We start from the raw sequence: 17641 nt of genomic DNA on the forward strand, positions 1-17641 counted from the left end.
TAGTACAAAAAAACACAGCTACATAAAACAAAAATAAGACAAGGGGTTAGACAAAAATACAAATAAATGCTGCTGCTGGACACTGGAAACAACAAAAGAGTTTTTTTGTTCATCCTCCCACTCCATTTAAAAAAGCAACTGTTAATTGGAAATGACACTCGATAATGTGATGTGATGTGTAAAAAGCAGGTGCTAATGGCTTAAATGCTTGGCTAAGGGTAAAACAAAAGAATGCAACGACAAGGCATGGCCAGCCGCCATTCATAAATGCAGGGCAGCAATAGTGATTGGTAGTGGTAGCAACAGTGGAGCCATTGTAGTGTGAATGAGGGGCTTTCTTCCGTTTTTGTTGCTGTTGATTTCGTTTTTATTTGTAATTCATGTTAAATTATTGTTAACCATTGTCTGCCAAGGCTTTTAGCACTTCTCGAGCTGTTGCATTGTTTTCTTGTTTAGTTAGATCTTCTTCGTTTTTTTCATTTGGGTATTTGTCGTTTGTCTTATTTCCAGCGAAATTATGATGATTTTAATCGTTGTGTAAATTATCTTGATATTCATCGTATTCATCTTCGTTTTCATTTTGTTCCTCCTCTTCTTCTTCCTGTTCATAATCACTGGCATTATTGCTTTCGGGACCCGTGACATCAGGCAAATAATCTTTGTGTACGGGGGTTGAGATAACCGTTTCCTAAATGAGCATATGGTTTGGCCAATAACATGGCGACAATGGGTTGATTGGGTGTAAAAGTTTGTTAGCCACAATAGCAAAGAGATACAAAGAAAGAAATACAAAACAAATTACAAATGTGTTAGTAACCAAAAAACAAAAACCACAAAAAATAGAAAGCGTTAAGGGAATGGAATTTCTAAAATGTGTGTGGTGCTGGAATTTCTTGTTCTTATTTTTTTCTTTCAATTTTTGGGGTTAAACCAAAACCAATTAGGAGTAGGGTAGGGAAGCAAGGAAGCTTATTATGTGTGAATTTGTTGCTGTGTTTGCTTGTTTGGATGTTGTTTTTGCTTATTTGTTAATCATGCTAACCTTTGGTGGTCTCCAACCACAGCCTGGCAGTGGTAAGCCATCTTGAACCCCAATGGACAGGGTGCATCTAAGCCGGGTACACCTTGTTCGCCTTTATCACCACGATCACCTTTGCGTCCACGTTTACCTGGTGGACCAGGATCACCTCTTGAGCCCTTTTCACCGCGTGGTCCTTCCTGACCGGGTATACCATCGGTACCCTTTTTTTGGTATTATTTAGTTTTTGATTTGTTTTATAATTTGTATTAGATTTTTACACATACAATAAACATTGCACATTGTTTGTTAGTTATATTGAAAAAATAGAGAGACAAGGATTGGGTGTAAAGTTGAAAGAGAAAAAAGAAATTCGAAAGTAAGTTTTTTAAGACCATTTAGACATGCATCACATTGACAATTAAATGATTGTTTGTGTTTGTTGACAATTACTTACCGGTAGACCAGGATCACCACGTTCACCCTTTAAGCCTGTTTCGCCTTGAGCACCCTGTGGGAGGGAAAAATGACATTAATATTATTTTAATTAGCCTGTTTTTGTTGCAGTGCATGATATGATCGTGTTTTTGTTTTCTGTTGAATCCGTTATGGGTTCCATTACCAGGTATAGGGATGTGACTGCTTACACGGACTGTGCTTCTGGAGTTAGTTGAGAAGAATTGGCTAAACAGATGGTAGTGCATTACATAGATATTTACCGCAAGTAGGGCAGATATTATATACACTGCCGCCTCTCTTTCCGCAATAGGAATCAGGTAAGCCAAACTTATCTGGTTTTCGAGACAGCAGACTGTACTACAATAGATGGGTGACGTTCTCCGAAGACGATATTGACAATGCTGATTGATAGGCTTTTTCATCTAACGGCACTTGTAATGTTGGACCTTTAGATCATGGAGATCCTACTCTACTTTTGGGGAGGGACTATCCACCATGACATTCTAATCATAGAATGATTTTACGAAAGTATCAAAGTCATGACATCCGGCGCAGCCGATTTCTGGCCCTGAGTAACTTATAAACAGTACCCTTTAGGATGAGCGATACACTCATATATGGACACTTTTAATATCAATTTAGTGAAGAAGTTGTCCTGAGGATTGGACAAGTGTCTAAAAATGTCTGGTCGCTAGCAAGTCTCACTCGAGAATAAGGCTCTGGTTGAGTGTATTTATTCACTAGCCTAGTCTGCGCAAGCCGTCACGAGTTCTCTCGTGGTAACAACACATGAAGAAAACAAGTAAGAAAGTATCAGTCAGCTGTGCTGACGGAGATATACCCTCACACACCACAATAGATAATTTGGACAGGTTTTCAGGCAAAAAGTAGATTTTGCACTTTTAATAACGCGAGTTTTTTAATTTGATTCGAAGAAAGAACATGTCAAATTCTATGGATGTGCAATTTGTTTTCAAAAATATTCAAAACTCGCGGTATAATTCAATTATAATTCGAAGACAAAATAAAAAATGTTAAAAAAGATTAAAACTCAGGGTAAAATCTAAACCCAATTTGCAAGAGTTTGGTAATAATCAAATACAAAGATATGTTAATCAGTGGAATGGTGGCGGCGTGTACTTTCTGTTTTAAGAAATAATTTTCTGCAAAATGTTTGTTATAGCAGAAGAAATCGTCATATAGGATACAATATAAGAATTATTTTTTTTACTAAATTATAGTTTTTTATTATAGACTTTTTCAAAATTGTCCAACTTTGTCCGAAATTCTGCTACCGGGAATATCTTCAGCAAAGGGTTCTGAATCAACTACATAATTACCAAGGTGGGTTTTTTTTTTGAGTTATATCACTTTTTTGAAGGTGCCCTCCTTGCAGAAAAAATATTTATTTTTTTTTAATGTTTTTTTTGGTGAACGAAATATTAAACACAAAAAAGTATCCGATTTGAACTAAAAAGACATTTCTTTTAAAGAAATATTCATAATGTGTTCTAAAAATGTACAGACGTGTTGAGGTCAACATTTTTGTTAATTATAGCGGTAATATGCTCTAACTAGGGATCATGATCGCGTGATTTATTTGGTCCTTTAAAAAAATAATATTTATAAGGATCTTTTCGCGAATCAATATTTTAAAGATATCAATGTTTATAAAAATCTTTTGGCGGATCTGTACTTTAGTACATTGTAACCGTTTTTCGTTTGTTTTAACAGCGTTCATTAGGTTGGAACGAATTAAACAGTTAAAATGAGGATAGGGGGTAGGAAAAAGAAAAGTTGTTCCTTATATCCGGCGTTCGTTATAAACGTGTTCGTCTGTAAAATTATTTTTAAAGTCTACTTTTAAATATCATATGTTAAAATATTTAAAAACGTGTTTAAATTCGTCGCTATCCGCTTGTGCTTTTAAGCGGGCATGAAAGTCCTAACAAATTGTAACAAATTCTACTCGCGGTCGTTTTAAGAAGTTAAATATGTGTACAAATTTTAAGGAAAGTTCTTTGGAAACATAGAACTTTGTTCGATATAACCGATGTTCCCTATATCCGAATTTTACGTGGTAATTCTTTGTTTTATCTTAAGTACAGTACACATTGTCAGTTTTGAATGACGATTTTTTGCCATTATCGATAAGTGTCCAACCGTCCAGCGACCACAAAATATTTTGTGGTTGCATGATGAAAGACAAAAATGAACAACAAAGCAGTCATTCAAAACTGACAATGTGTACCCAGCTTTACTTTTGCATCAAAAGCAATAAAAATGTATAAAAAGCCCACATATCCACCGCTATTAATTTTTGCCTCAAAAACAGGCCAAAATACCTATAGTGCACACTAGAAAAAAAAAAACAGCTAAACCAAACCAAATACACACAATAATTATGCCGTATATAAAATATATTGAATATATCACGAATTTACTTTAGAATCTGTACGTATCGTAATACGGGGCTATATCAATCATTGACATATACCAAACATGTTTAGTAACTTCTTCACAAAGGACTCAAAATATTAAATTACGTTAAACTAAGTTTCGATGAAATTGTTGAAAAATTTATTTTGCACAATAGGCATTTCAGTCTCTGCCGGAAGGGTTTTGCAGCTTTTGGGCCATTATCTCAGTATTGACATACTCCGGAAAAAATTGTACCATTGTAAATGAGGCTGCTGGAACAACTTACAGAAAAAAAGAATCAAAACGATGCGATAGGAGCACTTAAACTTCCCTTCTTCCGAATTTTGGAGTGGACCGATATAGCCCATATTCCAAACTGATACCTGACTGGATGAAATAATACGATGTGCAAAGTCTGCATCAATCAGAAACTGCCTGCGAGAATTATCTTGCGGATTTACCATTTTGGTTGGTGGAGCTTTTAGGTCAATATCTCAGGAAGTATGGACTTGTGCAAGAAAAACATTGTACCGCCGTAAAGGGAGCCGCAAGGAGAACCTAGTGAAAAAATTCAAAACAAACAGAGAGAAGCTCTTAAACTTCACTTTATCCGAATTTTGTGTGGTAGGTACCCGCAGGTGTGGACCGATATAGTCCATATTCGAACCAGATCTATAACTGGAAGGAATAATGCGATTTGCAATGTTTGGACCCAATCGATTGCTCCATTCGGGAGTTATCGTTCACACCAAGAAAATTGGTTTCATTTGGTATGCGCCCAGCAGTCGTTTTTTTCGAGATGCTAAACTAGATAAATCCATTCCACTACTCGAAAATTAGGAAGGTTGCGTAGTTCTCTGAAGCTGTTTTCGGTAAACTTTTTGAAACTTTGCTACATAGCTTTCTCATGATTTAAGCGGAGCCATTAGTAGGGAGATACTGTAACTAGCTATCTGGCTGTGAAATACAGACAGCTTCGGGTCAAATATTCTAGCATAATCGGCGAAGAAAGCTAATTCACTTTGATTGTGGTTCTGCAGTATCTTGATCAAAGCATCCGCCGTGATTTCCGACTCATGAATTGAAAGACAAATCTATCATCGGTTCTTCGTACAGCAACATGGCAAATTTAAAGCTGTGCCAGTGGTTGCTGTTAAGGGAATTGTGGTAGAGTCTAATATTCACCATGCGACAAAGACCATATCGCTATAGTCCTGTAATTGGAAAAATCCGTAATATGGGACCCACTTTTTATACCCTCAGGCTAACTAACCATGAAATTTTCCTATTAGTTTTGAATCCCATGTATCTTTGGATGCAGTTCGTTTCATACAATTTGAAGTCATCAGTCTGTTCGAAGTTTGACCACTTCTTCTGGTACCTACCCCAAAGTTCAAAATTTTTCGATTAAACGGTGTGCAAGATAACTCACGAAGGTAGTAACATATACATACATAGATTAGGTTTGAATATGAACCATATCAGCGCTCTTCTTCGGTTTAATAAAAATTATCGCAAAAGTTTAAGTACATGAGTCGGATCATTTTGAAATTTGTGTCATGCGTCAAGTCCATACTTCCTGAGATAATGGACCAGAAGCTCTAGCAAAGCCTGTCGGTCATCCAACTTAAAGGAATAACGAATTCAGTATCAGATGTGTGCGCATTGTAAATATTCTTTCAGACGTATGTATATCAAGTTCCATGAAGGTTTATATTAAACCACATCCTAGGGTACATAACTCAGAAAAGTTGAACAATTTCCCATATGTTCTGTTTAAGGGTTGTCCGCTTTATCATTTGTACCGAAGGTACTGTTGTGGTCTTTTTTACAGTCATATGATGTTTTTCATGTGCACGCCCAAGCTTCCTGACATGGTCAGGGCCTTCAAAAAAGTTTTGGGAAATTATAATGTGATACAAAAGTTGAAAAAAAATTTGCAGGTGTTCTGATGTATTATTTTTTAATTTTATAACGGCAAATGGGCGACTAACATCTTTCGAATAAGCTATATTTTTTTAAAAGCGGTTAACAAATGTATAGGTTATAGTGGTGAAGTGTAAAAAACGCATTAAAAACAGAAAAATGCTATTCCTCGTGCTCAAAACAGCTTAGAATATACCAAACAGTATAATTTTTTCTTCTTTTATAATATTTTATTATTTATTATTTGTAAGTAAGCTTTCGAAAATTGGAAAAACCAATGAATTCGGTTGAAAAATAGATGAGATATGCAATTTTTATACCCGCCACCATAGTATGGAAATATATGGTTAAAACGACTCCAACTTGTCTGAAACAGATTTCGTCCAAGCTTAATTGGGGTCTAAACTAATTATGTCGATAACATAATTATGTCGTATGTAAGTGTATAGCAATATTTTTGAAAATTTAACATAGTTGAAGCCAATGTTTAACCTTTTTAACTCGCGAATAGTGGTTATATAATGTACAAATTAAATGCTTTTGGATAAAATGAAATGTTTTTAGACTTTCCGCCCACTTTCTTCGGAGTTTCAAGAAAAATAAAAGAAGTACTCCTTTAGATTGTTTCCAATACTTTCAACTCTAGAATGCATGTGCAAACTATTTTTTCAAATCAAAATTTATTTTTTGTTACCCAAATATGTGCTTATTTTGGCTATAACATCAAAACTATTATCCCGATCATTATAATTGTGGTCTCATTTGATTCCACGTGAAATTTTTATTTAAAACAATTTTTTGTAATTTTTTACGGGTAAATGGACCTATGTTTTGAAAAAATTCGGATTACATTTATTTTTTGTCAATTTATTGTAAATTCCGCGAATTCTGAGTAATATTTTACAAATATTATGGAATCTTCTATCTGGCGTCCCTTCGTTATAACTTTTTAGTGACAATTGTGCTCATAAAAAGAATTAGCGTTTTTATAATATTTTTTTCTTAGAAACAGAAGTAAAACCGCGATAACTTATGTCCGCAATAACCAAAAATTTGCTCGCTAGCGGATTTGACCTGGGGATGTTTTTCAATATATGTACCAAAAATTGTTGATTTAGCGCGAAAAGAAAAACATTATTCTTTTGAAATGGAATATGAAAGAATTGGCAATTTCCCCATATAACCTTTAGGCTAAGGCTGCGGGTATAAAAATGCCATACCAAAACGTGACCTATGTTCGGGCCTATTGTCTACAATTCGGTGGATACATTTTTTGACCCCCTTGAACTGGCATACTTATTGATTTTGCTTCTTTTTCAGAGGCTATAGGGTATAGAGGAGATATACCCCCCATCAGCACAGCTGACTGACTTTCTTACTTTTTATTTAAATTGTCTGTTTAAAATGGTTGCAATTTAGCATTAAGGGCTCATATTGACGAAAAGACTTCTCCGACAATAGTTGTGGACATAGGTCCACGTTTTGGTATTGCCCTTAAACAACGATACCGCCCAATTTCAAGTATTGTACAACATTTTAGCTGACCGGATTTGGTTAGGTGATAGGTAATTGGTTTACGCAGTTTTCAAGAAAATTCACCTAAAATTGTGGGCAATGTTACTTCCGTAACGGAAAGGAAACTAATTATTCCATATTAGTTCAGAATATTTCATGGTGTACGTTTTTATTTGTTTTTCATTAGGTAAGTACCTAAATAAAGGTTTTAAAATTTTGTATGTAAAAACTATACTCATCACCAAAAAAAAAAAAAAAAAAAAAAAAACAAGTAAAAAAGCGTTAAGTTCGGCCGGGGACAGGAATGAAAACTAATTATTCCATATTAGTTCAGAATATTTTAGGGTGGAGGGTATCACCCTAAAATATTCTGAACTAAAATGGAATAATTAGTTTTCATTCCTGTCCCCAACTTTAAGTGGGTACGTTAAAATGTCAGATAATGTACATAAAATGCTTCATTCGGGAGGCCCTTTTATGGTGCCTATATCTAACTATGTATGTTGAAAATTTTTGGTGGGCTAGAAATTGGAAGGTACAGTTATATAGGGGTTATAATAAAACATGGACCTATGATGGGAGCCATTAATGTCAAATAGCTAGAATCCTCAAAATACCGAAAATCGGTACATAACGTGGGAACTTCAAATGTCATTAACAGCTAGTTCGGAGGTATGCGGGCTATAAGAAAATATTAACTTAAATGAACAATTTTTGTTGCAGAATTTTTTTTGTTTTGTAGAATCCTCAAAATACCGAAAATCGGTACATAACGTGGGAACTTCAAATGTCATTAACAGCTAGTTCGGAGGTATGTGGGCTATACGAAAATATAATCTTAAATGAACAATTTTTGTTGGCTTTTAAATTTCAAATTACAGAAAGTTCGTCCAAAAAATAAAGCTAAGGTACGGAAAATCGGGAGGTTTGTTTTGGGGCTATACCAAAACATGGACCTACGTTGGTTAAACATTTTAAGTAAAATCCTCTAAGTACCGAAAATCGGGAAGTATCGTTATATTGGGGCTATGTTAAAAAATTGGTGATGCAGATGTGTGGTGACCACTACAACCTTCAAATGTCAAATTATATATGGGAGCTATATCCGAACATGGACCTATGTTGAAGAACTTCAAATGTCAAATTACTGCTAGTTCGGTTTAATATTGTAGCTAAAATCATCAAATTACTGAAAATCGGGAGGTACCGTTATATGGGGGCTTTATCAATACATCGACCTTTCTTGACAATTTTTGGTGAAGAGGTGTGGTGACCACTAGGAATTTCAAATGTCAAATGTTCAAATTACAGATAATTTGGTTAAAACTTGTAGGTAAAATTCTCAAAATACCGAAAATCGGGAGGTACCGTTATATGGGGCTATACCAAAACATGGACCAATGTTCATAATTTTTTCGAATATAAGTTTTTTGGTCAGTAAGAACCCTAAATATCAAATAATAGCTAATTCGGTCTAGAAATGTGACTTAAAACGTCAAAATACCTGAAATCAGGCGGTAACGTTATATGGGGGCTATTCCAAAACATGGACCTATGTCCACTAGTTAAATAAATTTATTGACATTTAAGAACCCTAAATGTCAATTTATAGCTAAATCGGTCTGAAAATGTAGCTACGTCAAAATGCCGTAAATCGGGGGTACCGTTATATGGGGGCTATACCAAAACGTGGACCGATATAGTCCATCATCGAACTTGACCTGCCTTCAAACAAAAGACGCATTTTCCCAAAATTTCAGAGAATTTTGGTGGAGAGGTGTGGTGACCACTAAGAACTTCAAATGTCAAAAGTTCAAATTACAGCTAATTCGGTTAAAACTTGTAGGTAAAAATCTCAAAATACCGAAAATCGGGAGGTACCGTTATATGGGGCTATACCAAAACATGTACCTATGTTCATAATTTTTTCGAATATAAGTTTTTTGGTCACTAAGAAACCTAAATATCAAATTATAGCTAATTCGGTCTAGAAATAAGACTTAAAACGTCAAAATACCTGAAATCGGACGGTAACGTTATATGGGGGCCATTCCAAAACATGGACCTATGTCCACTAGTTTTGTTATATAAGTTTATTGACACTTAAGAACCCTAAATATCAATTTATAGCTAAATCGGAAAATGTATCTCAAAACGTCAAAATACCGTAAATCGGGGGTACCGTTATATGGGAGCTATACCAAAACGTGGACCTATGTCCACAATTTTTCTTATATAAGTTTATTGGCACTTAAGAACCCTAAATGTCAAATTATAGCAAAATCGGTCTGAAAATGTAGCTAAAAACGTCAAAATACCGTAAATCGGGGGTACCGTTATATGGGGGCTATACCAAAACGTGGAACTATGTCCACAACTTTTGTTATATAAGTTTATTGACAATTAAGAACCCTTAATGGCAAATTATAGCTAAATCGGTCTGAAAATGTAGCTAAAAACGTCAAAATACCGTAAATCGGGGGGTACCGTTATATGGGGGCTATACCAAAACGTGGACCTATGTCCACAAGTTTCCTTATATAAGTTTATTGGCACTTAAGAACCCTAAATGTCAAATTATAGCTAAATCGGTCTGAAAATGTAGCTAAAAACGTCAAAATACCGTAAATCGGGGGGTACCGTTATATGGGGGCTATACCAAAACGTGGACCTATGTCCACAAGTTTTGTTATATAAGTTTATTGGCACTTAAGAACCCTAAATTTCAAATTATAGCTACATCGGTGTGAAAATGTTGCTAAAAACGTCAAAATACCGTAAATCGGGGGGTACCGTTATATGGGGGCTATACCAAAACGTGGACCGATATAGCCCATCATCGAACTTGACCTGCCTGCAAACAAACGACGCATTTTCCCAAAATTTCAGCGTCCTATCTCCATTTTTGTGGATGCTAGAGTGATTACCACAGACGGACGGACGGACGGACGGACGGACGGACGGACGGACGTGCACAGATCGACTCAGAATTTTACCCTGATCAAGAATATATATACTTTATAGGGTCGCAAATGAGTATTTCAATGCGTTACAAACGGAAAAACAAACTTAATATACCCTCCATACTATGGTGGAGGGTATAAAAAAGAATTAAAAACGAAAAAACACAACTGTTACCAACTACAATGTCTGGTGGGCACGATAACTATCTAGAGGAATGACTTCCCATTTTAGATCCAGTTCCAAGATTTAATATGTCCGTTCATTCCTTTAGTTAACACATCCTCATAAGTTGAACCTTTCAACCTTTGCTCTTTAATTCAGTTTAAGGTCACTTTTCGGGTCGTGTTAAAATTTTAGCTAGCTAGTAGTTATGGTGATGATGACTACAATATTCGGACCTCGGTTATCCGTAGTGGTCGGAACCGGAGGCATGACGAATAATATATTTTCTCGGATGCCGGAGTAATATTGTTTCTCAATTATTCTGTAATAAGAGCAATTATTAATTTAATGTGAAGTTTAATAGAATAAAATTGTTCTAAAATAAGTCATTTGTGCATTGTTTTTGTCCATTGAAATGTGGTCGAATGAATTATAATCATGGATCATAAAGATATTCATTAATAATCGGTATAAAATTAGCATAAAATTCTGTGTTTTCCTTTCCGGATAATGGAGGTTTACGGATAATCGAGGTTCGAATGTAATTGCCTGTCGGCAAAGCCGAACGTCGTGTTTTATGAGAAGTTGTACATAGCTGAAATACTATTTGTGCATCAGAGCACCCATTAATGCAACTCTATTGTGAAGATTGAGAGTAATAAATGTGCACGGACGAGACGACAGAGCATAGAGTACAGCATAAAGTAATCCGGCCCGGCTTTCGGATGTTGCTGCTCCCAATACAGAAAACAAAATAATCACGAACATATAGACACCAAATAGATAGGCGCTGGCAGAAAAATTGTTAGGTTACAACACTTACCTTCATGCCATCTAGACCTGGAGGACCCTGTTTAGTTGGAAGACAAATGAAATAAAGAGAACAAATAAACAAAATTAAAAAACATAAAAACAAAATCATTAATTAAAAATTACATAAAATAATTTTAACTAAAGTAAATATAATACTTTAAATGAAAGCAAGCGAGCAGACATGCCGAACACAAACATAACAGTTTATAAATAATATGTCATTAAATTAAACAAATATAAAAAAAAATTATATAAATATTAATGTTTTTAAATGTGAATATGAATTATGATTGAAAAAAAAAAAACTAAAAACAGAAATTATAAATAAATATTAATGTTTTTAAAAGTCGTTTTAAATAATAAAATTGGTCCATCCCAAAGCCCCACCCATTCCCCTAAGACCCATCACCAAAGTAATAACAAGGAAACAATATTGATTTTACATATTTATTCTTTTTTTAATATCTTTCTGTAAAAAACTCATCACTTTATTGAATAATGCAATACACAAAAGAAACGTTCATTTGTATGTTATTTTGTTTTTTTTTTAATATTAATTTTCATTTTCAAATATTCATTTTATCATTTTGACTTGTTGTGTCATGACATTTTCTTTAACTAAAAGGAATACAGAATGCAAGGACATACATAATACCAGAATCAATGTTCATGTAAAGGAGAAAGAAACTAAAACAAAAATCTACAACAAACTAAAATAATCTCAGCTGTGAATGAAATCTACATTCACAAGAGAATAAAAAAAAACAATTTTTTAATACACAATCTATATTATTATGTTTTTCTGTTGCTCTTCTCTTCTTCTTATATACTTATACACTTTACTTTCATTTCAATTTAGTTGTTGTTTGTTTGCTTACTATAGTTTTGTTTGTCAATCTAGCTGATGCACAGCAATAACACACAAAATAAAGAAAAAGGAATATTATTTGACAATTCATAGTTGTTTGTAATTTGTTATTGTTGTTGCTGCTGCTTCTGCTGCTGTTATTCTTATATTATATTCGTTTTCACTTTATACACAATGCAAAAAAAGGATTTCATTTAGTTTATCTAGGGGGAAAGATTATAATATCTGTTCTCTGTCCAAAAGGATATACATATACATAGATTGTTTGTTTGTTCGTTCATCATATCAAGGATCAACACAAAGAGCAATGCAAAACCAGATGATTGTTTTCATCATTCTCCAAACAAACAATAGAAACATCAAATATGAAAAAATATATTTTTTGTATATTAACAGAAGACAAGAGTTGTATTTTAATTTATACACAATGCAATTCCACTTTTGTTTGATATTATTCTCTATCTCAAATGCATTTGTCATACTTTGAAAAAATATAATAATTGTATTTGTTTTTCAATTTATCGTGTTATTGATGCTGTTTTCGGTTGTTAGGAGGCAATGCAACATTTCCCAAAAAAAACTATTCAAAATTAAACATCAATTTATATTATATTTATAGATTATGTTTGTGTGTATGTGTCTGCTGTATTTATATTGTGTATGTATATTGCAGGGAAGGAAAGAAATTTGAAATATTTATTTATATTTTTAGATAGTTTGGGGATTATGTTTGTAAGTAGGTTCGTAGTTACTTAGTTATTTTAAATGCTTATATTAAGTAAAATAAAATTTTAAATATATTTATATATGTATATGTAAATATTTATATATTAGTACTAGAGAGGGGGAGAAAAATGGAAGGACAAAGTTTTTAGAAATGACTTAACGTCAATCATTATACTGTACTTATGAATTATTTCATTAACAACTTATAGATACAATTTCATAAAGGTATTTCTTAATTTTTTGTTATATAATTTAGATGGATGTATGTGTGAATGTTTTTGTGTGTGTAATTACTGAAGATCATGTGAGTGTTTGTTTTGTAATTTTAAGCACATATTACACCAATCAACAGAATCGTCAAAGGTGAAGTATAGAGCGTACAGGAAAGGAGACAAGGCGACATGTGGTTTCCTCATTGCATTAAACATTACAAAAATCAAGGGCTACTGTCGGTGCGGGCAGACAGAGAATGTGGTATACGACACTACTACCCCTGTGTATTAGCTTTTAACCCACCGAAATAATATGGAGACATTTCTTTGGTATAATTCAAGACGAGTACGGCCGAAGTAATGACCATACTCGTCTTGAATGTCTAAAATTTGTTTAGCACAAATCAACTTTACATCGTGGTGTAAGGTATAACAATCAAATGTATGAACTTGTCGAGCTATGCCATAGTAGAATAGATTTTTAAGATACGCTGAATCATGGAAAATCACTTGAAGTGTAAGTTGGGGAGATTACGGTTAAAAAGCCAGGTATATGCAGACAGACAAATATTTAATGTCATTTAGGGAAAAACAGTTGGACTTGTTAACTGTAAAAAGTCTCAGCCTATGAAAAATATGATAATAAGAGAAGTGGTGGACCTTAATGTACTGTGAAGAGATTCCTAATTAAAAAAGCGAATAACATTTTCGAACATGTCAAAATAAATTTTGGAAATATACTGGGTAATTTGTAGATGGTTGTGTGCTTGAGAACATTCGGGAGAGGAGAGTAAAAGATGTATGAAGGAGTGCTACTAAATATTGTGACATTTCTAGGCCCATATCTCAGGTTGTATTGGTTTCCCCTAGAAATATACTGTTATATTCATGAACACAACGAATACTCCATATTACATTTTCGGCACGAGCGGAGAAGTAGCTTTTATTAATCTTGGAACTGGATCTATGTTTAGTAGTTATTCCTTTCGATAGTATCAACAAGCCACGTTTGTTGGTCATAGTAGGATTGTTTAGAGATTTTAGATCATTAAATCAACGTAAACAAGTCCTTAAGGTGTAAATTTAGTAGCAATTTCAAAATTATCCTCAAACACCCTAAAACTGCACTTAACCTAATATTTTGAACTTATTTGAGGGATGTAGCAGAAGTAGTTGACCAATACCGTCCATCTTTGAACTAAATTCAAATTTAAGACAAAATAACCATGTGTCAACCAGTTGGTCATCGTAGGATTTTTTAGAGTTCTTATACCATTTTGTCAGGATGCAAGGACTTGGCTCTGAAAAACATTACATCGCTGTAAACATGAACACAAGGAGATATAATATATATAATTTTTCCACAAACATCCTATTCGCATGCGGGACAAGGGAGACTTCTCTCATATCAATAAGTGCACCCCGATTCATATTAGCTCAATGATACGGTACCTACTGTTTATTGCCGATTCCGAACTGCATGTCTTAAGACACCACTTGTAGAGAAGTTTAAGATGGCTAAAATACTCAGGAAATGTCGCCAGCATTACAGATGGGTATTTTTCCACCGTTGAAATTTTTAATGTTGCCTAGCCGGGAAATCGACCCACGACCTTCAATGTGCAAGGCGGGTGTGCATACCTTTGCACCACGGTGGCACCCACAAGTAAAAAATTGAAAACTTTTCGGACCTCAAACTGAACTTTAAAAATAATTTAAATCTTTTGTGAGCGAGTTACCGGAAGGAGTTGCCCGATATAATAGATCTTTGAAGTAGATTTAAGTTTCAGAGAAATATTAGGATTGTAAAGGTTGGACCAATGTCAATCACTTCTTTATTCTGTCCACTAATTATTTTAGTTGGTCACAGTATGTGTTTTTACAGCTTTTGTACCATTATGTCAGGTAGCATGAACTTGCCCACGAAAGACGTTATATTGCTGTAAAAAGGACCAAAGTGCGTATTTTCGTTTAAAATTTCAAACCAAAACCCTTAAACTGCACTGAAGCGATATCGAATGTGCTGTTCGAAATAGACCTTCATGGAATTAGATGGAGGTTTGAAAGGATTTTTATCAGGTTGAAAGTTTCGCTGTATATAACTTCAAAGAGATAGTAGACATGTCATTCACCTTCACTTTATTTTGAAATTTTGCGTGTGAAGTATCCGAAGGAGTGGCTCGATATAGTCCATATTCGAACCTGATCTATGTCTGCAAGAAATATTAGGCTGAGCAAAGTTGAGAGAGGTCTCACTTTTCCCTTCGGCGATTTTGTGGGAACGTATATACATATGTATTTAAAGTTTGGACCAATAGTTCGAGAGTCGTCGTGCACACCAGCCAGGGACGCACAGACAGGACTAAATCGACTCCAAATTATTTGAAACGGATTTCGTTCAAACATCGTTAAGACGCATTTTCTTATGTGCGGGTAAAGAGTTTCGAAAAGCTACTGAAGAAAAGAACGCTATGTAAAGGACAACCATGCAGTCAGTAGAAACACGGAGTGTCGCGGAAAATATCGGCAGAAAAGGAGACGAGAGAAGAAGAAAAGAAGAAATGACAAAGAACAAAAAAAAAAACAATGTACATACTACATAATCGCAGCAAAAATACCCCTTACAAAACACCTTACTAACCAATTATATTAACAAGTAAAAAAGTATCAGTCGGCTTTGCCGACAGAGATATACCCTCAGCATGTGTATATTGAAACAATTTTTTCCAAAAATACGTATGTATTTAGGGGTTTTTAAAAATTTTGGGCGTTTGAACCGATGAAAATGTTGATTAGGATTAAAGATCAAAAGTTTTGCGGAGGAGATACTAAAAGGAATGGATCGACATTGACCGTTATGGAAGTGGATCTCCAGCCGCAACTTATGGTGCCACAGGGGGTTTTTACACTCATCGGGCTGTTTGCTCAAGAAGTATGGACTTGCCCCTAAAAAACTTTTAACATCGTAAATGAGGCAGCGAATGCAAGTTGCTTCAACAAAAATCAAAGTGATTCGAGAGCAGGTCTTAAAGTGAACTTATCCAAAATTTTGTGTGGGAGGTACCCGAAGGAGTGGGCAAATAAAGTCCATATTTAAAGCTGATCTATATCTGGTAGATATATTAGGATGTGTAAAGTATAGACCAATTCGGCCACTCCCTTCAAGAGTTACCGTACGAACAATTTTTCCGAACATTTTTGAACTTTTGTGGGGGAGGTACCTGAAGGAGTGGACCGGTATGGCTTATCTTCAAACTTAAACTATGTTTGGACAAAATATTACTAAGACCATATTTTGGGCCGAATCGGCAGATCCGTTCGAGAGTTATCGTGCGCTCCAACCACCTTACACAGTGTCATAGGGGTTTTTTGCAACTTTCATGCTATTTTCTCAGGAAGTATGGACTTGCCCCTAATGAAACTTGTACCGTTGTATGAAGGGCAGTGAATACAAGTTGCTAAAATAAAAATCAAAGCGATTCGAGAGATGGCCCTAAACTGAATTTTTCCGAAATTTTGTGTGGGAGGTTCCCGAAGGAGTGGACCTATTGAGACCATATTGGAACCTCATATTACTCTGGTAGAAAGTTTACACTATACAAAGTATGGACCAAATCGGTCACTTCCTTCAAGAGTTATCGTGCGCACAAACTTTCCGAACATTTTCGAACTTTTGTGGGGGAGGTACCGGAAGGGGTCGACCGATGTAGCTCATCTTCGAACTTAAACTAAGTTTGGGCAAAATATTACGAAAGCCAACATTTGAACCGAATCGGTTCATCCGTTCGAGAGTTTTCGTGCGCTCCAGCCAGCAGGACAGACAGACAGACGGACGGACATGGCTAGATCGACTCCAAATTGTCTGAAACACATTTTGTCCAAACATACTTGGGGTCTAAAACCATTATTTCGATGAGGCACATTTTCATCGTATCAAAGTGTATATACCCTGCTTAGCCTAAAGGCTGAGGGTATAAAAAGTGCAGTTCGCGGGGGTTACTATTTTTTGGACACTAATAAAAGTAGTTTCTTAAAGTCGTCACTACTTATCTAACTGTTTACTATGCGGTATATAGATTTTTTGAAAATGTTTTTTAACCTCTGGAACCACAAAATCCCAAATTAGCACCAAATTGGTGGGCAAATGAGACTAATACCTTCAGCATTCGTTAACGTGACGCGTTACGTTATATGGGGGCTTCCCTATGCTTTGTGGAATCCTAAATGATTGTTTCGTGGAGTTACAAACGGAATTATGGTATAGGGTATACAAAGAGAAGAATTGTGTTCAAAACTGAAAGAAAAGGTAGAAGGTTTGGAAATCTATTCTTAGTTCGGCTTATGGAACAAACGCTCTCTCTATATAGTATGTAGAGCCACATAAGATGTAAGTAAGCCTCTGCTCTTCATCATAAACTTCATTAAAATGTTCTGTTGATTTGTGTAACTTTGTCGACACATTACAATAACATCTTAAATAAACTTTATGTGTGTCCGATTGTGTACACTGGCCTATGACAAAAATAGTACTTAAAGTATTATTTAATAGTCATAATT

At 34.9% G+C, this 17641-nt stretch overlaps 1 protein-coding gene across 1 annotated transcript in view; it reads right to left on the reverse strand.

Moving 5' to 3' along the window:
- Positions 1-526: 526 nt before the first annotated feature.
- LOC141392123 (collagen alpha chain CG42342) overlaps positions 527-17641 on the reverse strand; it is a gene marked incomplete at its 5' end in the record, with an annotated part of 158389 nt that continues 141274 nt past the window's right edge. The window contains 5 exon segments of the mRNA XM_073965078.1: positions 527-688; positions 1043-1087; positions 1090-1242; positions 1476-1529; positions 11289-11315. Of these exon segments, the coding sequence (XP_073821179.1) occupies positions 527-688; positions 1043-1087; positions 1090-1242; positions 1476-1529; positions 11289-11315 (441 nt within the window).

Source organism: Musca autumnalis, unplaced genomic scaffold, assembly GCF_047663935.1.
Source record: "Musca autumnalis isolate F117 unplaced genomic scaffold, ASM4766393v1 scaffold_1, whole genome shotgun sequence".
Classification (NCBI taxonomy): Eukaryota; Metazoa; Arthropoda; class Insecta; order Diptera; family Muscidae; genus Musca; species Musca autumnalis.